Here is a 24,527-nt window from a genome sequence, read left to right on the forward strand (position 1 = left end):
TTTTTTAATCTCTCTGGATGAGATTTCAATTAGGGCTTCAATTCCTAAAGCACACATTGTGGCGATAGGAACATGACGTACTCTCTACAGGAGCTGGGAGGGTAGGAAGGCTTTGGAACAGTCCCTGGCACAGTGCTAGTGTTCATCATTCCATTCCTTGCCTCATAAAAGGCCCACGAACTACTTCCTTTTGCAGGTTAGGAAACAAGCCTCCGAAAAGGTAAAGCATGAGTAAGTTGTGGGTCTGGGACTTGAACCTGAAATGCCTCCGGGCTCATCGCACCAAGCCAAAGATAACTAGATCCAAATACCACCTCCCCTCCCCACGCCTAAGGCAGACACAGCAAATTGATCACTGGATCTAGGCTGGGACTCAGAATTCTTCTCAGCGTCAAACCCTGGCTGCCTTACGGATTCATGGACCCTGGGCACTTTTCGACTTCCTGGGCCCCTTTCTCCATGAAGAAATCATATTAAAAATTGGATTTGACAACTGCTTTGATAAAAAAGAATATAATCCAGGCTGGATTCATGATTATATATTCATTTTTTTCCTTCTGATTTTAAAATAAATTAAAACTATAACATTTTTTGCCCTGGCTGGGCGGTTCAGAGCATCCTCTCGTACACCAAAAGGTTGTGGGTTGGATTCCTGGTCAGGGCACATAACCTAAGTTGCTGGTTCGATCCCCAGTTGGGGCACATACAGGAAGCAACTGATCGATGTTTTTCTCTCACATTGATGTCTCTCTCTCTCTCTCTCTCTCTCTCTCTCTTCCTCTCTGAAATCAATAAAAATATATATTTAAAAACAACAACAATGTGCCTAACTGGCGTGGCTCAGTGATTGAGCTTCGACCTATGAACCAGGAGGTCACAGTTCGATTCCCTGTCAGGGCATATGCCCAGGTTGCAGTCTCCATCCCCAGTAGGGCGCAGGCAGGAGGCAGCCGATCCATGATTCTCTCTCATCATTGATGTTTCTCTCTCTCTCTCCCCTCTCCCTTCCTCTCTGAAAGCAATAAAAATATTTAAAGAAATAAAGACTTCAATGATCATTAAAAAAAGAAAACACAATGGGATCCCTCTACCCCCCCACCCCCCCCACCCAGCAAGAGCCTCAGAGTGGCTGAAGCCGAGGCCTCATGGAGCCTGCGGTTTTTCTGCTGACAGAACCAAGCCTCAATGCCCTTTGGGCCACGTCGGTCACTGGCGAGATGCCATCAAACCACTCTCGTTGCATTAACCTGGATGCCGTGGCCTGCAGGGGCCACCGCCTGGGCTGCTGAGGGTTGACTAGCCAGCCAGTGGAACCAGTCATAGCGACACTGGGCACAACAGTACCGGGAACATTCTGGCACCGGCCGCCCTGGGAGGCCCACAGTCTCCCAGAACAATCTCTGCTGGTAATCCATTCCCTTATGTGGCAGGCAGTGTGTAATCTAGGCCAGCAGCCTTCCTCAGAGGGAGCTGGGCTTAAGAGTTTAGTCTGTGATGAGGTCAGGCCCAGACCGGATCAGGCTCAGCCCTTCGCCTAGGGTCAGGGTTAGAACTGAATCTGGAGCAGGAGTCAGGGCTCAGCCAGGGATGTTTAGGCGTGGGCCTCACATCTCCAGGGTCAAGGCTCAGTCTGTGACGACACTCAGGGCTCAGCTGTTGGCCAGGTTCCATGCACAGTCTGACGTGACGGGTCAGTGTGTGGCCAGAGCTGTGTGACCCCGGGTGAGAGCCCAGTTTATGGTGAGGATTCAGTCCATTGATGAGGCTCAGGGCTCTAGTCTGTAAACAAGACCAGGACTCAGTCTTCCACCAGTTCCAGGGTTCAACTCATGACTAGACTTGGAAGTTCAGTCTAAACTGGGGGTTAGGGCTCAGTGTCCTGTCAAGGGTTCGTCTAGACTAGGGTTAGAATTCAGTCTGCGGCTGTGACTCAGTCTTAGGCCAGGATCAGGGCTCAATCTGCATCCAGAATCGAGGTCTCAAGTCGGGATCAGACTTAGTAAGGACTGGATCAGGCTCCGTACGTGACTCGAGACAGGGCTCAACCGAAGACCACGGTCAGAGCTCCGTCTAGGGCTGGGATAGAGAGGCTCCGTCTTGGCCCGGGATCAGGGCTCAGTGAACACCAAGATTGGGGCTGAAGTTGGATCTGGGGTCAGGGTTGAGGGTTTAATCTGGCTTTATGCTCTGTTCTGAGCTCAAGGAGAAAAAAAAAAAGTTTCTGAAAACAAGGGAGCCCAGGGCAGGTGGGCCTGCGAGAGAGAAGAGCCCCCCAGCTCGCAGGCAAGCTTCTGTCCCTGCGAGGAGCCATCCCTCGCCTGCGAAAGCCGGGCGTCCTAGAGCCTTCTAACCTACATGGCTCTGCTGCCTGCCATCCCCTCGCACCAGAATAAAAATAGCCGCTCACTTCAGAGCAGCTGACAGCGGGTGCCAGGCTGCCTAGGAGGAGGGGGAGAGGCGGAGAGGGAGGAGGGACGCCTGAGCTCGGCCCCTGCTGTGTGACCTTGGGAAAGTCACTCCTCCTCCTTGAGTCCGTGTCCTGAGAGGCACGACGGGGAGGCAGAGATGTCACCTACCCCAGGGCAAAGGGACAGTGACATAACATGTGGCATTTGGCATCCGTAAGGAACCCTGGCGTGAAGGCTTGAGTTCCTTATCGATGCCCAGCGTGCTTCCTCCTCCGGGAGGCTCCCCTGAGGAAGGATCCCCTTCTCCACCTGCCCCCAACGCCTGTAGAATCCTCTACCTCCCAGTGGCCACAGGGTGGCCTCCCTCACTGTGTGGCCTGGGTCAGGGTGACCAGGACGTACCAGGAAGGACATCACCCCTCCCAGGAGCCCTGGGAGGCAGCTAGGGGAAGAGGAGGAGGAAAGAGGAGGGTGTATGCACCTGCTTACGGTGTGTTTACTCTGAGCCGAAGGGCCACGATGGCGTGTGTCCACATTTTGCATCCTTTCAGGGACAGAACCTTCCACAAAGCCGTCCCTTTGCACCTGCTGCACCCTCTGTTCGCCAGGGCACTGCTCCTCTTTTCAATTTGGCAACGTGGACTCACCTGCAAAGGAGGGGTTCAGTGCTCATCTCTGGGGAAGTGGGGAGGGAATTATCCACTATCTCCCTGGGAACCCCCTGCTCTGTCCCCTACTGGCTGTGTGGTCCCTAGGCCTCAGTTTCTTCCTCTGTCCAATGGGATCTTCTTTCCAACCTTCCAGGGTTCCTGTGGAGAGGAACCAAGATCATCACCAACCACCGGCGCTCTCCTTTCCTATTCCCGACCCAAGCAGCCTGCAGGTCAGCACTAAGCGTTTCCGGAAGGGGGCCGGGGCCGGACACGCTGTACCCTGTGCCTCAGTGCACGCCCCATCCCCTGGAGTGAGGGGAGGGAGGGAGCCAGCTCTGTGCAGCAGGGGGGCGGTTCTCCCTGGCAGCTGCCCCCATCCTGCCGCCCTGAGCCCCAGAGCCTGTTATCAACCTCCTTAGTCATCACGCCAGCAGCTCAAATATAGCTCCTACCCTACTCCCTTCTCAGCTGGGATCCGCCCCCCCACCTTCTTCCCCGGCTAAAGCCATGTCTGGGTCTCAGAGTCCCCTTCCCCTTCCCCCCGGGGATACAACTACACTGGGCCTCAGTTTCCACATCCACCAAATGGGCAGGTTGGAGATGATACTGACAGACGATGAGAACTCCAGAACTCACTCGCGCCAGGCTCTGTACTGAACACTCCCTGTGTGCTATCTCGTTGAATTTGCACAGCCACCTCGGGAGGTGTCAGCTGTTTCACCTCCCTTACACCAATCAGGACTCTAAGTGGACTTCCCCAAGTAAGTCAAGACCAGAAGCTCATGGAGGGGCCACCCCGGGCTGCCCAGGGAGGGCACAGGAGCCCTCTGCACACTCATTTGCATGACATTTGCCTGGATTCCAAATGGCATTGATGTCCCCACCCCCAGAGCTGAGCCTGAGGACTGGTTCCAGGGGACCTAGATTACATCAGAAGCCGAGGACTCCTGGGGGGCGGGGGAGTTGGGGGGGGGGGAAGGGGAGCGGGGAAGCCTCAGTTTTCTCATCGATAAAATAGGAGTCAGAGGGCTGGATGAGGTAAGTTCACATTTTCCTTCCCTCCCTGGCGGCCTGCACACCACTCCCATGTCTACTCTCACCTCCTTCCTCACCCTTACCCTTACCCGCACCTTCACCTCCAACTCCATCACCACCTCTTCTTCCACCCACATAACATCCCACTACCTCTTCTGCCCCATCTCTCCTCCACTTTCACCATCGCCCTCCTCCCTATTACCACCACCCCTTCATTCTACCTCCTCCACTGCCACCACCATCTGTGCCTTTGTTATCACCTCCTCTATTCCCATCACCATGTGCTCCATTGCCTCCTCCATCGCCGTCCGCCCTGCACGTCCATCATCATAATTACGTCCATCGTCATCTCCACCACGACCATCACCTACCCCATTACCACCATCACCGCCTCCACCATCATCATCGAAACACCTTTCTACCTGCCCCAGGGCTCTGAGGGGACCTGGGTCTCCCCCTCTGCGAACTCCAGCCTCGCAGAGCCGCTGGCCCAGAAACACAGACTAGACCCAGAGACGGTCAAGCAGAGGTGACAAGCCCACCCAGGGACAGAAAGGCATCTGTGTCACATGACTTTCATGTGGGGAACCACACGGGCCTATGAGAATGCAGAAGCTCAAAGCTGAACATTTTCCTCCTAAACTGAGCAGGATCACGCTAAGCAATCCAGCCATTCTGGGGGGGGGGGGGGGCGGGGGGGGGAAGGGGTTGGGATTTCAGGGACTGCTTAGCACAGTGGTTCTCAACCTTCCTAATGCCGCGACCCTTTAATACAGTTCCTCATGTTGTGGTGACCCCCAACCATAAAATTATTTCCCTTGCTACTTCATAACTGTAATTTTGCTACTGTTAATGAATCGTAATGTAAATATCTGTGTTTTCCGATGGTCTTAGGCTCTACAGTAGCGGTTCTCAACCTGTGGGTCGCCTAAGGCCATCGGAAAACACAGATATTTACATTACGATTCACTAACAGTAGCAAAATTACAGTTATGAAGTAGCAACGAAAATAATTTTATGGTTGGGGGTCACCACACACGAGGAACTGTATTAAAGGGTCGCGGCATTAGAAAGGTTGAGAACCACTGGCTTAGCAGATAAGAATGAGAATAGGAAGGAGGAAGAAGGAGAGGGCCCATGGACATCCCGGAACTTTGTCACTCATTCCCTCTTCTCTTCCTTTCACGTGTTCATTCATTCAACAGACATTTCCCTGGGCCTGTTGAACATCAAGTCCTGTGCTAGGTTCTGGCCCAAGGAGCTCCCAGGACCCTCCTGCCAGTCCATTCCCCCACTGCTGGCTCTTCTATGCCCCGATTCCCTTCCTCCGGTACCCCAACTGGCTCGTACTGGTCTTGGGTCACTGAGGGCGCTCCCTTTCCTCATGGAAACTCAGGAGACCTCCTCAGCTTACTAGGTGACCTTGAACGTGTCTCCCTCCCAAACCACACCCACCGAGTCCAGGAGAAAGGAAAGCTGAGAGGTCCGGGGCTGGGACGGGCCTGGCTGTGGGTGGGGACGTCCCAGGGCCAGCAGGAGCGGAAGTGTCTGCCGAAGAGGAGGGGCCGTGCGGAGGCTGAGGTGGGGAAGGACTCCAGTAGCTAGAGCCTGAGTGTCTGGCTCTGATGAGAAGGATAGGGCCAGGCAGGGGGCGGGCACCGAGGCCTGAAAATGGAGCAAGGGTGGGGGCCCAGGCAAGTCCTGAGCTGGCAGGACACCAGGAAGGTCACAGGATCAGGGTAGGGACTCAGGTGTCCCTGAGGCCCTGAAGAGGGTACTGACTTCCAGTGACTTGTCTCTACTTTACCCTCAGGTGTGTCCATGCCCCTCCCTTGAGCAAGGGCCAGCCAGGCCTACTGGTGGGGGGGAGTGGGAGGGGGCAGACAGACAGCTTACTCCATGCTGCCAGGTGGGACCCAGGCCAAGCCAATGGGCACTCTTCCCCACACCCCCATGACTGTTCCAACCTCAGCAGTCAGCTGGAAGGGTTCCAGGAGGGTAGGCCACCTGGCCCTGACCACCTCTAGGCTGGGATGCCTGTGCCTTTAAATTCTCAGCAGGTTGAAACGGCTGATGACATCACTGGTTCCCGGGAGCAGAGGAGCTGGAGCCGGAGCCTGTGGGAGCCCGGGCTGCCAGGGGCTGCAGACATGGAGGGCCACAGCAGCAGTGGCAGCAGGAGGCCAGGGACCCTGGCTGGCCTGGGCCCCCTGCCCATGCCCCACGGGGTTTTCCAAACTGGAGCACCCTCCAAGGTAAGACCCTTAAAGCCTAGCCTCTCCATTCCTGATCCTTGGTCCCACACCCCCCCACACACACACTGCACACACTGCAGGCACCCTGGTGCCCCTGGCTGAGGGGCTGGCACTCTCCTCTGTCCACTGAGCAGGGATGGGTGAACAGGGCCCCCTGGGGCCTGAGGGGGCCGTGATGGGACATCCAGAGAGAAAGGGAGTTAGCTATCTCCAGGAGCCCCCAGGAGAACGCTGGACTGGCGGTGTGAGGGGACCCAGCTGGACTCCAGCTCTGCTGTGTGACCTTGGGCAAGTTGCTTGTTCTCTCTGAGCCGATGCAAAATAAGGAGGCTTATCCCTGAAGACGAAAACTGTGACATCTGGGATGTCTAAGTAGTTAGTGATGGAGGCGGTGTGGTGGTTGCTGGTGGTGGTGGTGGAGGGGGGTGCACAGTGGGATACCTGGAGCCAAGGAGGATGCCCAAAATGCAGCCTTAAAGGGCTGAGTTTGGGGAGGGAGGTTGGGGCAGAGTTTCAGGTTCTCTGGACCGAGAAGGGCACGGGATGCAGGCAGACTGCATCTCTGGAGGCAGGCATGGGGCCACCCCAGGGCGAATGTAAATCTTCTGCCCTCGCTGGCAGAGGACAAGAAACAGGAGACAGATGGGGAAGAAAAAAAGAGGTCCCTCCAGGGGCCGGGTGACCCCCATTCTACCTGCTGGGCAGAAGGAGGCTGCTGACCAGTCCTCACGAGTGGGGGAGAAGGTGAAGAGGGGAAGAGGGCATAACCTGGGCACAGAGAGGGGTGACGCCAGAACCAAGAGAATGCTGGACTTGCTCTGAATGTTAGAATCACACTTGGCGAAGAGAGACTACTCCGTAGGGCTCAAGTAGAATCCCAGCAAAGGTTGGGCTCATAAATGAAAAAAAAAATGAGACTAAGGTATTCCAGGAACCAGGTGTGGCCAGGGACCTTTCCCCAAGCTCCTTTGTTTTACAGACAGGGAAACTGAGGCCCTGGGTGAGGAGGTACTTGCCTAAGGTCGCACAGAGCTGGGCTTGGGACAGACATGGCCATTGTCAACCAGGCTCTTGCTCCTGCACGGAGCTCTGGGGATGGGTGAGGAGGACAGGGAGGGCCGTGACCACGGTGTGGAAGGTGTGCTGGGGGGACCTGAGGGCTCCTGGGAGCTGTGGGAGAAGGAAGGTATGGAGCAGGCTGGACCTAGGGTGTCCAGAGCGAGCAGATCTGGGGTGTCGGGTCAGAAGCCCTTGACCATGGGAGCAGCAGAGATGGCAGGGAATTTGCCCAGGAAAGACGGCTCCAGCCCCCAACACTCCAGGGAGTGGGTGCCAGCCAGGAGGGTTCGGACTACCCTCTGACTCATTGGAGTCAGGAGTCTTAGTTTCCCCGACTCTGAAAGAGGTGTCGAACTTGAGGGAGGGGATACAGTTCAGTGTCCTGTTTCACCCCCCACCCCCCCCCCCCGCCCCACAAAGTGAAGCTGATTTGCAGCAGGATGGATTGAGGTAAGACATGAGGAAGAACTTCCTTGGAAAGATGTTCCTTTCTTAGCTAGATGGAGTCTTCTGGGGTCTAATAGGGAGGTCGGGGCCCAAGCCACTGGTTAGGGTTACCCTGTGTCTTTAACTTGTCCTCTACAAGGTGGACTCAAGTTTTCAGCTCCCAGCCAAGGAGAACGCAGCCCCGGTGCCCTTGCAACCAAGGCTGGCTCTGGCACCTCTGGGGCCCCGTGCGGCTATGCCACCTTCCTCGGAGGGGCCAAGGCTGGCTCTGGCATCTCCTCGACCCCTCCTGGCTCCGCTGTCTACCCTGGGAGGGCAGAAAACAGCTCTCACCTGCCACAGCGCCAGCCTGGCTCCAGCGTCCGTGGGCCAGTTGGTGGTGTCTGCCGCTGCTGCGCCGAAGCCTCTCCCAGCAACATCAGGCTCCATCCTGGCTCCGACATCCCCGGGGCAGCTGGCGATGTCTGTCCCAGATGCGCCAAGGCTGCCACCAGCCACCCTGGGGCCCAGGCTGGCTCCCATGTCTAGGGACCAGAAGCAGACAGTCCCTGCCTCCGTGAAGCCCAAGCCAGCACTGGCCACCTCCGGCCTGAGCCTGGCCCTGGCATCTGAGGAGCAGCACCCACAGCCCCCCTCCACGTCTTCCCCCATGCCCAGTCCCATTCTGTCGCCCTCTCAGGAACAGGCCCCGGCTCCAGCATCCATGACACCAGCCCCGGCCTCTGTGGGACCGACACCAGCTAAACAGAGGGATGCCCCCGCCCCTAGGTCTCTCCCCCCGGCTGAAGGGCATCTCCAGCCTCCAGCTCAGGCACCCAGTCCTGCGGGCTCCCCGTCTTTGATCCAATCTCCCCCAGACCCCCGGCTCTCCCCCTCCTTCAGAGCCAGGCCCGAGGCCCCCCGCAGCAGCCCTGAGGATCCGGTCCTGCCCCGGCCAACCCAGACGCTGCCCCTGGATGGGGGCCAGGGCCCCCCAGAGCCTGGCACCCGCTCCCCAGGACTGCTGTCCCCCACCTTCCGGCCAGGGGCCCCCTCAGCTCAGACGGTGCCCCCGCCTCTGCCCAAGCCACCCCGGTCTCCCAGCCGCTCCCCCAGCCGCTCTCCCAACCGCTCCCCCTGTGTGCCCCCAGCCTCTGAGACGGCCCTCCCCAGGCCTGGCACCCAGGGTGCCGGGCCTGGCGGGCGCCTGAGCCCCAGCTTTCAGCCCCGAGAAATTCCAGCCCCAGTCACCACCTCCTCGTCTACACCCACCTCCTCGTCTACACCCTCATCGTCCTCCTCCTCTTGGTCAGCTCAGCCCACCTGCAAGAGCGACCCCGGCTTCTGGTGAGGGGGCCTCTTCCAAGGAAGATGGTGGGGGCCTGAGCCCTGAGACTAGCCATCCTTCCTGTCCTGGTTTACCGCCCGTGGGGAGAGTCCTCCGGGTGCTGAGCCCACTCGGGGACACTCGGAAGACAGCATGCCCTCCTAAGGGACTCGCCCGCCCTTATCTCAATCCATTTCCCCCCGGGGAGAGTCTGGAGGGAGGGGTACGGGCCCACTGAGGGTCCTCCTGAGGGCTTCCACCCACACCTGCCTCAGTTTCCCTCTCCAGAAAGAGCTCTGTGGGAGGGAGATTGAAGATGAGAGAGTGGCGCCCAGCAGTAACCCCTCCTACTCTGGCACCCCCGCCCCCCAGGATCACTGTGGTCACGTGGAATGTGGGCACCGCCATGCCCCCCGACGACGTCACATCTCTCCTCCACCTGGGCGGTGGCAGCGATGACAGCGACAGGACAGACATGATCGCCATAGGGTGAGGGGGCAGGGTGGGTGGACCCTCTCCCCAGGCTCTTGTGCCCCCTCCCCCCAGACCCTCACCCCACCCATGGGCGCCCTTCCACCCTCCGGCTCACCCCCACCCCGCGCACCCCAGGTTGCAGGAAGTGAACTCCATGATCAACAAGCGGCTCAAGGACGCGCTCTTCACAGATCAGTGGAGCGAGCTTTTCATGGACGCGCTCGCGCCTTTCAACTTCGTGCTGGTAACGCCTCCCTCGCCCTCCGGGTGGGCAGAGACCCCTGGGTGCCGGGCCCGATGGGTCGGTGAGAAGGGAGGACGGAGGAGGAGCAGACCTTGAGGACGGGCCAGGGTCAGGGATGGGGACGCGGGGGTCCGGCCCCGTCCCTGGGCCAAGCCGCCTCCCCCGCAGGTGAGCACGGTGCGCATGCAGGGCGTCATCCTGCTGCTGTTCGCCAAGTACTACCACCTGCCCTTCCTGCGGGACGTGCAGACCGACTGCACGCGCACCGGCCTGGGCGGCTACTGGGTGAGCGCGCGCGAGGGGCCGCGAGCGGACGGAGCCCTGCGGGGTCCGCGGAGGAGTCCCCCCCGCCGAGGCCCCCAGCACGGTTAAGGGCTCCCTGAGGCCCGGCGCTCCCCAGCCCCGCCCACCACCTCAGCCTATTCCCTAGACCCCGCCCCCTTGTTGTCCTGGCAGGTGGGGGTCCCAGGGCCCCGCCCCTTTTGCTAGAACCCGCCCCTCTCCAAGCCTCCTCCGCGGGGCTGGCTGTCCCCGCTCCCCTGTGCGCCCCGCCCGGCGCCTCGCCTCCTGCCGGGACCCCACCCGTGACCTGCCCGACGTTGCCTCCCAAGGGCAACAAGGGTGGCGTGAGCGTGCGCCTGGCGGCCTTCGGGCACATGCTCTGCTTCCTCAACTGCCACCTGCCCGCGCACATGGACAAGGCGGAGCAGCGCAAGGACAACTTCCAGACCATCCTCAGCCTCCAGCAGTTCCAGGGGCCCGGGGCGCAAGGCATCCTGGACCACGAGTACGGGCCGCCGGGGCGGGGCCGAGTGGGGCTTGGGCGGGGCTGGTGGAGGTGCGGGGACCCCCCCAGTTGGCAAGGAGGAACTTGGTGCTATCTGGGTGGGCCTTGAGGGAAAAGGCGGGGCTGATGGAGGTGGGCCACCGCCCGTCTAGGAACCGGAATGCCGGGTGAGTTTGATGGGACCCGAGCCTGCAGGGTGGCGCTTTGCTGAGGGGCAGAGCCTGACTGAGGGTCGGAACCCGGCTTTCCAGACGCACAGCTCACTGCTACTCTGCGGCCACCCGGCCACTTCGTCATCGCTAGGGGCATCCAGCGTTGTCGGGTTGGATGGGGGTGGAGAAGGATCTGGGTTGGGCTCTTCCACCCCGTGGACTCCACTGACTTCCACCCCCCCCTTCCCCCCCGCCCCCCAACAGCCTTGTGTTCTGGTTCGGGGACCTAAACTTCCGCATCGAGAGCTACGACCCGCACTTCGTCAAGTTCGCCATTGACAACAACCAGCTCCACCAGCTCTGGGAGAAGGACCAGGTGCGGAATCCCAGCCTGCACCCCAAAACCCCTAGCACGCCTGGACCCCAGGCTATGGTCTTGGCCCTCCCTGCCCTGTCCTGCCCAAGCTGGGGTCCAGTTCTTCCTTTCTGGCCCCTCACAGCTCAACATGGCCAAGGACACCTGGCCCATCCTCAAGGGCTTCCAGGAGGGGCCCCTCAACTTTGCACCCACCTTCAAGTTTGACGTGGGGACTAACAAATATGATACCAGGTGAGCTCAGCTCTGGGGTGAGGTGAGGGGGGGCGGGGCTGTGGGCTGAGGTCTTCAAGAGAAGGAAGACAGGGACGAGGGACGGGAGGCAAGGCTGAGGGCTGTGCCTTGACCCACTGCCCACCGCAGTGCCAAAAAGCGGAAGCCAGCCTGGACAGACCGTATCCTGTGGAAGGTCAAGGTTCCAGGTGGAGGTCGAAGCCCCTCCGGACAGCAGAGCCACTGGCTCCAGGTGACCCAGCACAGCTACCGGAGCCACATGGAATACACCGTCAGTGACCACAAGCCTGTGGCTGCCCAGTTCGTCCTGCATGTGAGTCCCGGCCTCACCCTCTTTGCATGACGCCCCCAAGCCCAGCTCAGCATTCGACAGCCCACCCCTCGTACCTGCCCGTGGCAGTCCCCATCTGTTGAAGCGGAGAGGGAGTGGGTTATGGTCTCCGTTTTCATATGAGGAAACTGAGGCTCCCAGGATCACACAGCTGGTAAAGGGGAAAGTTAGGAATTGAACCCACTCATCTCTAACTCCCTTCTTCCAAGAAAGGTTTAGGGCAGTGGTCGGCAAACCGTGGCTCTCGAGCCACATGCGACTCTTTGGCCCCTTGAGTGTGGCCCTTCCACAAAATACCACGGCCTGGGCGAGTCTATTTTGAAGAAGTGGCGTTAGAAGAGTTTAAGTTTAAAAAATTTGGCTCTCCAAAGAAATTTCAATCGTTGTACTGTTGATATTTGGCTCTGTTGACTAATGAGTTTGCCGAGGGCAACTTATGTTAAAATTCAAATATATAATAAGGCCAGCAAACTCAAAATGTTTACTTTAACCGCATGCAGCTTTATTTATATTTATTTTATTTTTAATCCTCACCCAAGGATATCTTTCCATTGATTTTTAGAGAGAGTGGAAGAGAGAGGGAAAGACAGAGAGAAATATTGATGTGAGAGAAACACATCGATTGGTTGCCTCCTGCACACACCCTGACCAGGCCCGGGCCGGGGAGGAGCCTGCAACCAAGGTACTTGCCCTTGACCAGAATCGAACCTGAGACCTTTCGGTCCACAGGCCGACGCTCTATCCACTGAGCCAAACCGGTTTCGGCTTTTTTTTTTTAATGAACCATCATGACATTTGGCATTATAACATGCCAGGCATAATAACAGTAAGGTAGTTATGGGGAGAGGGAGTAGAGATATAAAAAACACAAAGCTAAACTCTAGTTACTATAATGGAGCATTGTGTTTAGGGTGGAGGCCCTAGTTGCCAGTGTAAAAAGAGGAAATGCAAGAATGTCAGAACTGGACCCGGAGACTCTGTAACCCAACCGGATGGGGAAACCGAAGCCCCGAGTGGGGTCGACATGTGCCCCGAGTCCCACACAGGCCCAATGGCAGAGCGGGGTAGATTCCATCTTTCCAGCCCTGAAACCCAACTCGAGGCTCTCCGATCTCTTGATGTGATAAGGGGGAGCCGCGGGCCAGAGAATGTTTTCCTTGATAACTTGGTCACATGGCCGGTCAGTGGGACGTGGGCCAGGATTCGCAGCTGGGAAAGACAATCTGCCTGCGTCTGGCCTCCTGTGACCTCTGGTAAAAGGCTGAGGTGTGAGCTTTAACCCTCACCTCGAGAACCACTCCTGTTGGATGTCCTTCCCTGACCCTCCCTCCTCATCCGGGACTCTGTCCCCTGTAAAACATGGCCTGTTGAGCACCGGCTACATGCCAGGCCCCGTGTGGGGCACCTGACATAGGTCCTACCTTTGAATGCCTTAGTAGGCCCCGAGATGTCCAAATTCTCCTCCCAGTTTCCTTACCAGGAAAACTGAGGCTCAGAAGACTCAAGTCTCTTACCCAAAAAGCAACACAATCAGGATGAGGGGTCGGGGTGAGGGGTGGGGGGTGTTAGCGGAAGTTTGGACCCTTGGAGGCCATTCCCAAGAGCCCAACCTGGCCCGACTGGCGATTTGGAGCCCAGGGACAGTGAGAGGATGTGTTGGGGTTTTTTGTGTGCGTTTTTTTCTGGAACAGTTTGGCTCAGACGCTGCGGGAGGGAAACCTGAAACCAGATCAACAGGAAGCAGACAAAAGACTGAGGCTGGCACCACTTGAGTCCTCCTCTGAGGGACAGAGGAGGGGCCGCTCCCCTGGCCACCTGCCACCCCGGCAGCCCCACCCATGCGGGTGACCCTGGGAGGAGGGTGCTCGTGGCTGTAAATTGTCTTTATGGACCGATGACAGACAGGGTCATAGTCACCTCTTTACTCTACGGAAGGGGAAGCTGAGAGTTGGGTTGGCTGGGGGCTTCCGTGAGGTCACAGAGCAAGTGAGTAGCAGAGCCTAGAAGTGGCCTGAGGTCTCCAGCCTTTTACCCAGGGCTTCTCTGGCCCACTCAGGGGTGCGCGGCTTCCCCCAGAATATCCAGCACACCGCGTCTCCCTTACTAGCATACAAGTGTATGGGACGCTGTGTTCTGGGAAGTATACGGGACGCTTTGCAAACAGTGTCTCATTGAATCTGCCGAACAGCTCCGAGAGTTCAATAAGATCATCCAGGTTTATAGACAGAAGCCCTGGCATTCAGAGAGGTTGAAAAATTCACCAAGCCCTGGCCGGTTTGGCTCAATGGATAGAGCGTCGGCCTGCGGATTGAAGGGTTCCAGGGTTGATTCCGGTCAAGGGCACATGCCCGGGTTTCGGGCTCGATCCCCAGTAGGGGGTGTGCAGGAGGAGGCAGCCGATCGATGATTCTCTCTCGTCATTGATGTTTCTATCTCCCTCTCCCTTCTTCTCTGAAATCAGTAAAAATATATTAAAAAGGAAAAAAACTCACCAAGGGTCCTGTAGCCTGTCAGTGACAGCCAGGGGCCAAACCCGTGGTCTACGAACTTCAAAGCTGTGGTCTCAGTCACTCCTTAAGGAGGCTGTGAGCAGAAAGAGCCCTGGGCTGGGAGGCAGGAAGCCTAGCTTTTATCCTAGACCTGCCCTGCCTCAGTTTCCCCGTCTCTGCAGTAGCTTCAAAGGCCCTTATCTCAGCCTACGTGTGCTGGCTCAGGCCCAAGGGTGCCTGGAATTGCTAGAGGGTCTTCGCTGATGTCGCCCCCGCCCTCTGGGCAGTTTGCCTTCAGGGACGACATGCCCCTGGTGCGGCTGGAGGTGGCGGAAGAGTGGGTGCGGCCGGAGCAGGCTGTGGTGAGGTACCGCGTGGAAACGGTGTTCGCCCGGAGCTCCTGGGACTGGATCGGCTTGTACCGGGTGAGAAGGGCGAGGTGGTCAGCGACTTGGGGGAAGGAAGGGCCTGCAGGAGAGCGACTGGGTACCCAGGTGGGATCATGGCTTCTCCAGAGTTTGATGCCACCCAGGGAGGCTGCTGGGGTCAGGCCCCAGGGGTCAGAGCCCCGATTCCTGTCCCCTCAGGTGGGTTTCCGCCACTGCAAGGACTATGTGGCTTATGTCTGGGCCAAACACGAGGATGTGGACAGGAACAACTACCAGGTACTCAAGGGAAGCGGGGGGAGGGGAGGAAGTCCCCACTGCCTTTTGGGGGAGGGGGGGGCGTGCTGTGGCTACCTCTCTGACCCCAACCTGGGCTTATGCCCTGGGCCCACCAGGTGACATTCAGTGAGGAGTCGCTGCCCAAGGGCCACGGAGACTTCATCCTGGGCTATTACAGCCACACCCACAGCAGCCTCATTGGCGTCACGGAGCCCTTCCAGGTGAGTAACCAGGCTGCAGGGCCAGGGGTGCCAAAGATCCAGTTCAAATGCCACGGCCTCTGCTTTTTTAAAAAAATATTTTTATTGATTTCAGAGAGGAAGGGAGCGGGAGAGAAAGATAGAAACATCCATGATGAGAGAGAATCATGGATCGGCTGCCTCCTGCATGCCCCACACTGGGGATCGAGCCCACAACCAGGGCCTGTGCCCTTGACCGGAATCGAACCTGGGACCCTTCAGTCCGCAGGCCGACGCTCTATCCACTGAGCCAAACCGGCTAGAGCATGGTCTCTACATTCTGCTCCGTGGCCCCTGCACGTAGCCTGACCTCCCCGGGTCTAATGAGGAGAAGTTGGGGGTTGGTGAGGAGGAGTGGGTGGCCGGTTGGGGATCGGGGCACTCCAGCGACCCACCTCCCCACCAGATCTCGCTGCCTACCTCGGAGTCGGCCAGTAGCAGCTCACACAGCTCAGGGACCAGCTCGGAGGAAGAGGATGACAGCACCCTGGAGCTGCTCGCACCCAAGTCCCGCAGCCCCAGCCCTGGCAAGTCCAAGCGGCACCGGAGCCGCAGCCCGGGCTTGGCCCGCTTCCCAGGCCTGGCCCTCCGGCCCTCCTCCTGTGAACGCCGGGGCACCAGCCGCAGCCCCTCACCCCAGAGCCGCCGCCTGCCCTGTGTGGCCCCCAACAGGGGCAGCAGTGATGGAGGCACCCAGGGCTGTAGTGAGGAGGGGCTCTCTGGGCTGCCTGGTCCCTGGACCCTCCCCCCATCTGTGCCTCGAAGCCTAGGCTTGCTGCCTGCCTTGCGCCTAGAGACTGTAGACCCTGGAGGTGGTGGCCCCTGGGAGCCTGACCAGGAGGCCCCGACCCCCGACAGCCTGTCTCCCAGCCCTCAGGGTCGGCAGAAGTTGGAGGAAGGGGGCCTGGGGCCCTGAAGCTGGGGTGGGCAGGCGGGTCCAGGTGGCTCCCACTCTGACCCAGTCTGTAAACCCACCTGCCTCTCTCCTGCTCCTGCTCCAGCTTTCTCCACACCTGACACTGTCCCAGCCAGGGATGGCCAACTAGGGTCCCTCACACTCAGTCCTGACACCTCAACTGTGACAATCAGCAAAGCCCGACCTAGGCCCCCATCTGGGATGGGAGAAGGGCAATCCTAGAGGTCATTGATTAGGAATTAAATTCTCTAGCCTCGCTCCCGACTCCTTCTTAACTTGTTAGCAGTCTGGGGGGAGGGTGGGAGTCAGAGAAAGGGACTCAAGGAGAGGATGTACGGATCTGACAAGCACCAGGCACCAGCTGCATACATTACACATGCCATCTCCTTTAATCGCACCACAGCCCTGAGTTGTGGTGTTGAGTCCAGAGCAGCTTAGTCCCATTTCACAGGTGAGCAAACTGAGGCCTCCAAGAGGTTGCGTGCGGCCTCTCAAAATCAGGCACCCGGGCACAGTTTGGCCGTGCGTTGGAGGGAGGGGATATTTACTAGGTCCTAAGCGCTGGCCATGCATCGGCTCACATAACCCTCAACAACCCTCTGAGGTAGGTAGGTCCTGTTTATCCTGCTCTTTTTTAAGGAGAAAACCAAGGCTCAGGTTTGGGGAGGAGGCCCCTTGCTCAAAGGCACAGGGGAGATTGGAATTCAGGGTCAGGGCAGAGTGAGTGGGCCAGCAGCTGTTCAGAGAAGGGGTCTCCCGGGAGGAGGGGAGCTGGGAAGTCCTCTAGTGCCCCCGATCTTGGATTCAGACACAGGCACTTCTGTGGCATCCCTCATTCCCTGCCTGCTGCCTCCTCCCAGTACCTCCGAGGCTGCTGCCACTCATTACCCCTGCCCCATTCCCATCTGGAGTGAAGTGCCCTGGCAAGGTCCAAACCCAGGGCATCAGAATGAGCCTCCTGAATACCACAGTCCAAGCACAGAGGGGTTGGGTCACCAGCCCAAGGTCACCCAGCACAGCAGGAGACATAGTCCAGTGTTTGGGCCTCGGCCCCCTCCTAAGAGCCCGGGCCACACTTCAGGGTAACACATGGAAAAGAGGCCGAGACCCCCGGGGCCTAGCAAAGCCACGGGCAAGGTCCAGTCCGGGCCGTGAAAGCTGGAACCGACGTCCCTGGTTCCAGGATGTCTGCAGCTCTTGGGTCCTCAGGCTGCCTGGGTCTGCTGCAGGCACCGGTCAAAGAATGACAGGGGGGCCTTTGGGGGCTCCGAAGGCCGGGCCTGCCCCCCCTCTGTGCCTGTGCCCCCGAGTCTCCTCCGCTGAAGTCGCTTTAAGTGCCGAGCCGACACCTTGATGGCCCTGGGGCCCCTGGAACAGCTGCGGGAAGAGAAAGTGGGGCAGGCGGTCACGGCAGCCAAGGACTGCCCCCTGCTCTGCGGACACAGGAGCGGAGGCCCCGGGGAGCAGGGCTGGAGCTGGGGAGGGGGTGGTGATCCTAGAAGGGGGCAGAATAAACCAGCCGGGCACCCGGAGGCCTGGGTTCTGCCGCTGGCCTGGCGGCTGCAGGGACCTGGGCCGGTCTGGGCCTGTTTCCTCACGTGTGAAGTAGGAAAAGTAGCACGGGGCTGGCCTTGAGAATCAGACTGGAAATGAGATTGTGAGGGAAGCAAGCGTTTTAACGACGTGTCCACGGGCCTTAGGCTCTGTGTACCTCCCACCCCCCATTTCCTCGGCATCTATAACCATTTTACAGATAAGAACATCGAGGTGTGCAGAGTTGACTCAACTCGTCAGGTCACATAGGAAGTAAATGACAGAGTCAAGATGCAACCCAGCCCGGCTGGTGTGGCTCAGTGGTTAAGCATCGGCCCATGAACCAGGAGGTCACGGTTTGATTCCCAGCCAGGGCACAGGCCTGGGATGTGGGCTTGATGCTCAGCAGGGGGTGTGCAGGAGACAGCTGATCAATGACCTTCTCTCATCCTTGATGTTGCTATCTCTCCCTCTCCCTTCCTCTCTGAAATCAATTAAAAAAAAAAGAAAGATGCAACCCATATGGGCCAGCTACTGAGCTGAACCCAGGCACCAGGGGGTCGGCAGAGGACAATGGAGCTCAGAGGTCCCTGACCTCTGCCCCAGGTGCACAAGGCGGGCATAGACTACCCACCCCCTCGGGAAAAGTGCCCCTCCCTCCTGGCTCTGCTCTCACTTACTCTTTCCTCTCAGCACAGTCCAGGGGCGGGGCCAGCTTGAAGCAGGTCGTGCCCAGCAGCTCCCAGAGCAGGTTGGCACCTGTGGGTGGGCTGTGGCGCCTCAGGGATCGTGCTAGTCTGAGGGCAGAGGCAGGCTCAGGCTGGGGAAAGGCCTCGCCAGCCAGGTGCCCCCTCCCAGTGCCTGGCAGCGGGCAGCCCACCCCCAGGGTCGGATGGAGCAGGCCTCACCGGCGCGTGCAGTTGCAGTGGAAGAGCGGCTCTGGGGCGCCGTTGTGCAGCTGGAACTTGGTCTCCCGGGGCCCGATCTGGTGCTCACACTTGTCCAGGTGGCGGAAGCTGTGGCAGGCCTGGCGGGCGACTGGGGGCGGTGTGGTGGTGAGGGGAGCCCAGTCCCCCAGGGGGGGGCCCCCCGATGCCCACTGCCATCCAGAAGAAACACCAGCACATGGGCTCAGTCACACACACACACACACACACACACACACACACACACTCCTTCCTTCTCATGCCTTTGTGCCCTCATAGCGCCACACATATCACACACACACACACACACACACACACACACACACACACAGACTCCTTCCTTCTCATGCCTTTGTGCCCTCATAGCGCCACACATATCACACACACACACACACACACACACACACACACACACACAGACTCCTTCCATCTCATGCCTTTGTGCCCTCATAGCGCCACACATATCACACACACACACACACACACACACACACACACACACACACACGTGTGGGGGTCCAGAGCGCTCATGGTGGTCAGAAAAGGCTCCCTGCAGGCAGAGGCTGCTAAGCTTGGCTGGGAGAGAGGAGGAGGAAGGGAGAGTGCTCCAGGCAGAAGGAACAGCATGTGCAAAGGCGCAGAGGTCGGAAAGAGCAAGTTGCTTTTGAGGGACCAAATGAAGTTTGTGAAACTCAAGTTTCGACTGAGGAGTAGGTTTCGCAGAACCAGTGCCCGAGGGCCGGAGGGTGTTGGGACATTGTCAGTTCCGGGAAGAGGAGGCAGGGTGGGGGCTCAGAGGGCAGTGACATTGTCGATTGGAAGCTTATGGAAATCCCTCCGGCTGCGGTGTGACTTGTGGGAAGGAGAGAGACCCCAGGAAGAGTGTGGAGCAGGAAAGGAAGTAACACAGGGCCCCCCCCCCCCCACAGGCACAGAGGCCGGGACACCTCCTCCCCTCAGAAACCGCCCCCAGGTTAGGTTCTGAGCTCACCCTGAGGTTTTAGGGCACCCGGAGGCCCCTGATGGCCCGAATGGGTGACCTCCAGCCAGGCTGCGGGGGCCAGATCGGGCCTGGGGGAGGCCTCGGGGGCCTGGAGGGCGGCGGCATTGCCTTTGCTGGGGTGCTGGGATCCTTCCCGCTGCAGTGGCCACTTCCAAGGGCGCTGCTTCTGTCGCGGCTTGCTGGGGGCTGGGCTCGGGGCGCTGGGAGTCAGGGCCATGGCTGGGGAGCGCCACGAGGCATTGTAGAGGGTCTTCGGCTGGAGGCGGGCGATGGGGATGGAGCCGTAGGTCCTACACCTACGAGGTGGCGATTGATGGCAATTGGTAACCCAGAATCCCGGCTTCTAGAAGCTCCCCACCCACCCCCCCTTCATCTCCGTGGAGACCAAGGCTGGGTCAGCTCCACCCCTCATCCCACTGGGTTGCTCGGTTGTGTGGAGCACGGGAGCAGGGGAGGGAGGGGGGAGGGATGTTTGCCTTCTGGGCCCCGCCCTGAGGAGAGGACAGAGAGAACCAGGTATCATTCCCTGGAGGACAGACAAACAGCCTCCCTCTCTGGGAAAGGGCTCAGAGGGGGCTGATACGTACCCGCCCCACCAGTACCAGGCCACGCACGCCTCCTGCTCCTCCAGCACAAAGCAGGGGGTCTCCAGCACATTGAAGAAAGCCACGCCCACGAGGTCTGAGACGGAGTCCTGCTGGTTCTGCAGGCACTGCCGGAACCTGCCACAGAGCGGGCACTCAGGTCCCCGGCCACAGGGGGCCCCTGGCTCCTCCCCAAGCCCACCAGCCTCTACCGGCAGGTGGCGTGGGTCCAAGAGTTCCTTCCCTAGCCCCGTCAGTGTGGCTCAGCGTTTGAGCATCGACCTAGGAGCCAGGAGGTCAGGGTTCGATTCCCAGTCAGGGCACATGCCCGGGTTGTGGGCTCCATCCTCAGTGTGGGGCGTGCAGGAGGCAGCCGATCAATGATTCTCAACATTGATGTTTCTCTCTCCTTCTCCCCTTCTCTCTGAAATCAATAAAAAAAAAAATTTTTTTTTTAAATGAAGAGTTCCTTCTCCACTCAGCCCTCAGCTTTCCCACCTGCATGGTGGTCCCAGGCTGTCTGAACCCGTTAAGATGCTCTGGAACCCCAGTCTCTGCACCCAGGAGCTGAGTAACTCCGCCCCAGCCCCTGCCCACAGCCCACCTGGCATCGCAGTCGCAGTGAGAGATGGTGTGGAAGCGGTAGTTTTGGATGCCGTAGTTGTACTGGAAAGGCGAGATGGTCTGTGGGCAGTGGTCATGCTCCCGGCAGCAGAGGTCGGGGCCCCGGAAGACACCTGTGGGGAGTGGAGGGGGCACCAGCTCAGCAACCACACACTGGCTATGCCCGTGTGATGTTGGGACCAGAGACCCGGTGGCCTCAGGTGAGTCAGTCTCCCTATGGGATTCATAGTTTCTTTTTAAAATTATTTAATATACTAGAGACCCGGTACAGGAAATTCGTGCACTCAGAGGGGTCACTCAGCCAGGCCTTAGGAGCCCTATATAATAAAAGGGAGCCCTTGGGCCCTAACTGGTTTGGCTCAGTGGATAGAGCGTCGGCCTGCAGACTGAAGGGTCCCAGGTTTGATTCCAGTCACGGGCATGTACCTTGGCTGCGGGCACATCCCCAGTAGGGGGTGTGCAGGAGGCAGCTGATCGATGTTTCTCTCTCATTGATGTTTCTAACTCTCTATCCCTCTCCCTTCCTCTCTGTAAAAAAGCAATAAAATATATATTTTTTAAAAGGGAGCCCTTGGGGGATGTCCGACTGATGGCAGTTGGACATCCTTAGTGCTGCTGTGGAGGCAGGAGAGGCTCCCGCCACCACCGCTGCGCTCGCCAGCTGTGAGCCCGGCTTCTGGCTGAGCGGTGCTTCCCCTGTGGGAGCTCACTGACCACCACGGGCAGCTCTTGCATTGAGCATCTGCCCCCTGGTGGTCAGTATGCATCATAGCGACCAGTCGTTCTGCCATTTGGTTGATTTGCGTATTAGCCTTTTTTTAAATTTACTTTTTTTTTTTTTTTACTTAAATGTACCTAGTTGTTTTTTGTTTTTTTTTTTTGCTGTTTTTTTAAAATTACTTTATTAATTAAGGTATGTACCTTGTTTTTAAAAGAGCAGTTCAGTTGAGAGCTGAAGAGCCCCCGTTATAACAAGTCCTTATGCTCTAGCACTGTTGCTTGGCCCAAGAAGTAGCCTTTTATTATATAGGATTTTTATTGATTTCAGAGAGGAAGGGAGAGGGAGATAGAAACATCAATGATGAGAGAAAATCACTGATTGGCTGACTCCTGCACACCCCCTACTGGAGATCAAGCCCACCACCCAGGCATGTGCCCTTGCCTGGAATGGAACCCAGGGCCCTTCAGTCCACAGGCCAATGCTCTATCCACTGAGCCAAACCGGCTAGGGCAGGACTCACGATTTCAAAGCTTAAAGAGAGCACCCAGGCACAGCCTGGGCTGTGCAGCTTCAAATGCAGGGCAGCCTACCCAGGAGCCCAGGCCCACGGAAAGGTCCGCCTGGGAGGAACTGTGGAGGCAGACCCACGCTCACACCCAGATACCACCGGGAGGCCATGAACGTGTGTGGAATGGAATGACAAACAGGCAGGGTGCAACCTTGGGTGCTGGCCTGATGAAGCACTGCCAGAAGGCCGGTCTGCCCCAGCTCGGGCGCCAAGTCCTCCCCCAGCCCTCCGCACACACCACAGGCAGCTGTGCTGAGAGTGCAGAAAAGCCATCTGAGCGATAATGCCTTTCACTGAGCGTTTCGCAAGAGCCCGGCTTCCCACACCCAAGCTGGCCGCAGCCCTGCGGGCCAGGTGTCCCTTCATGATCCTGGCGGGGGCACAGGCTCGCAGAGCGTGGACGTGCTAAGCTGGCATGTGAGCCCAGGCCCTTGGGTCTCGGCGTCCACCCCACTGGCCCCTCTGGGCTCAGAAGGCCTCCTCTTAGGAGATGGCGATTTGGTCCGGCTGACCCCCGGATCCAGCCCAGCCTGGCCCCTCCAGGTGTGAGTAGGACCCTTCCCATCTATGACCTCCCTGAAGCCTCCCATGATGAGACGTGTGGTCACCCTCATTTTACAGGTAAGGACACTGGGGTCCAGAGTGGTTAAGTCACTCCCTCAGGGACACACAGCCTGGGAGAGTGGAGGCCAGGGTGCAAGCCTGAACTTCCCCCACCCCAGCCCCCCAGCCCGCACCCCCGAGGGGAGGGGGGCGCTCACCCAGCTCCGTGGAGTTCCCGGCAGAGTCCCCGACTCCACACCACAGTGTGCCAGGCATGGTCCAGCCTCTCTTCTCCCGCGGCTGCCCCGCGCCGGGGGGTCCACGCTGCCCTACCGCTCGCTTCTCCCTCACTCCCGCTGGCCCCCCGGGAGACGGAGACGGCGGGCAGGCCCCCCGCTGCCTCTGGAGGGCGGACAGGGCTCTCTGCAGCTCGGGGCCCGGGCTGTGCACGAAGAAGTCCCGGGAGATCTCGCCGGCGCAGAGGGCGCTGAAGGCTGCGGTGAGCTCCGGCTCCTCCTGCCGGCGACAAGCCCGCAGCCTCCCGCGCCCATCCCAGCGGGCATGGACCAGAGCCAGTCCCCGCGCATCCTTGCCCAGGAAGCTGAGGGACCCCGAAGGGCTGCCGGGGCTGGACCTGGCCAGGTGGCAGGAGGTGCTGTTCCAGCGGAGGGCGGAAGAGCCCTCCAGGGCGGCCCCCACGAAGCTCAGCACCCACAACAGTCTTCCCAGAAGCCTCATCCCGCCCCGGCCCAGCCCCGCCAGACAAAGCCCCCGGGGTGGGATGCCTCTCCCTGGCGGTCCGCGCCGGCCCACGAGGCAGCGGCAGCGCAGGAGCTGAACGGAAACGGTGCCCGGTGCAGACCCGGTGCAGCGGGGGCCAATGAATGGAGGTTTGCGAGGGGGAGGAAGGAGGTTGGCGTATGGGGTGATCTCAAGCTTGTAACTGAATCCACCCGCTGGACAGGCCGCTGATTGGCTGAGAGTGCACTCGCCGAGGCCCACGCCCCCCACTCACCCCGGCTTTCTCACTGCCATCCAGTCACCTGCTGGCAGCCCGGCCTGGTCAGGGACGGTGGGAGCCAGAGCCCTGGGCCCCAGGGGGCGGGGCCAGGAGAGGTCTGCACCTCCTCCCTGGGGAGGGAGCGGGCTCAGGGGCTCCTGGAACTCATCCTCATCTCTCTACCCCAGCGGAGGCTGCCACGCACCCCGCCTCCATGAAGCTGGATTGGGTGAAAGAGGTGAGGGCAGGCCTGAGGCTCTGTGGTCACAAACTCTCCCTCCCCTCCACCCCCCAAATTCTGGGAAAGAGGTAGGTGTGCCCTGGCCTGGCCACCTAGGGCGCTCCCTCCAAATCCTGGCTCTCAGAAAGGCGCTTGGCATAGCCAGGGGTCAGCGTCCCCGGGGTTCCTGGAAGTCCAGGCCTAGGCCTCGTTCAGAAGTCACTCTCCTGGTCTGATAGGCAGTAGGTAGAGACACCGCCAGAGCAGGACGTGAGAGCAACATGGGGCAGGGCTGATGCTCTGAACTTGAAGGGACTGGGGTCCCCCGAGGAGCAGAGGGTGGCCCAGGAGGCTGAAGCTGCAGCCACCTCTGTCCCTGGACCATGGCCACCCTGGGGACATAGCAGGCATCGTGTCCCCCAAGAGACAGGGGTGGTTCATCCATCAGGAAGGGGCTATCTCCTGCACGTGTTTCTTTCTTTCTTTTTTTTTTTTTTAATATATATTTCTTTATTGATTTCAGAGAGGAAGGGAGAAGGAGAGAACGATAGAAACATCAATAATGAGAGAGAACCATCGATGGGCTGCCTCCTGCGAGGACAGCCCCCCCTGGGGATCAAGCCCGAAACCCAGGCATGTGCCCTCAGCTGGAATCGAACCTGGGTCCCTTGGGTCCGCAGGCTGATGCTCTATCCACTGAGCCAAGCCAGCCAGGGCTGCACGTGTTTCTATGTC

The 24,527-nt window shown here is 59.1% G+C and overlaps 2 protein-coding genes across 5 annotated transcripts; one reads left to right on the forward strand and one right to left on the reverse strand.

The window, feature by feature from the left end:
- Positions 1–6,231: 6,231 nt before the first annotated feature.
- INPP5J (inositol polyphosphate-5-phosphatase J) lies at positions 6,232–16,272 on the forward strand. 4 transcript variants are annotated; one of them, XM_054712647.1, is made up of 14 exons: positions 6,232–6,351; positions 6,973–7,095; positions 7,997–9,183; positions 9,536–9,652; positions 9,773–9,881; positions 10,050–10,166; positions 10,493–10,668; positions 11,085–11,196; positions 11,321–11,430; positions 11,560–11,743; positions 14,538–14,675; positions 14,838–14,915; positions 15,032–15,136; positions 15,561–16,272. In XM_054712647.1, exons 1-14 carry the CDS (start codon positions 6,247–6,249, stop codon positions 16,068–16,070), a joined length of 3,171 nt encoding a protein of 1,056 aa, XP_054568622.1. In that variant the 5' UTR covers positions 6,232–6,246; the 3' UTR covers positions 16,071–16,272. The 4 variants fall into 4 exon arrangements, with proteins under 4 accessions (XP_054568622.1, XP_054568623.1, XP_008140633.2 ...); XM_054712648.1 differs by having other exon boundaries at positions 6,247–6,351; positions 7,093–7,095; XM_008142411.3 differs by lacking the exon at positions 6,973–7,095 and having other exon boundaries at positions 6,247–6,351.
- Positions 16,273–16,462: 190 nt separating this feature from the next.
- Positions 16,463–23,310, reverse strand: PLA2G3 (phospholipase A2 group III). Its single transcript, XM_008142409.3, has 7 exons — positions 22,791–23,310; positions 20,721–20,853; positions 20,120–20,254; positions 19,521–19,828; positions 18,512–18,641; positions 18,284–18,400; positions 16,463–17,447 (listed from the first exon to the last, which is right to left on the reverse strand). Exons 1-7 carry the CDS (start codon positions 23,308–23,310, stop codon positions 17,276–17,278), a joined length of 1,515 nt encoding a protein of 504 aa, XP_008140631.3. The 3' UTR covers positions 16,463–17,275.
- Positions 23,311–24,527: the final 1,217 nt, after the last annotated feature.

The sequence above is a fragment of the Eptesicus fuscus genome, chromosome 23 (genome assembly GCF_027574615.1).
Source record: "Eptesicus fuscus isolate TK198812 chromosome 23, DD_ASM_mEF_20220401, whole genome shotgun sequence".
Lineage (NCBI taxonomy): Eukaryota > Metazoa > Chordata > Mammalia > Chiroptera > Vespertilionidae > Eptesicus > Eptesicus fuscus.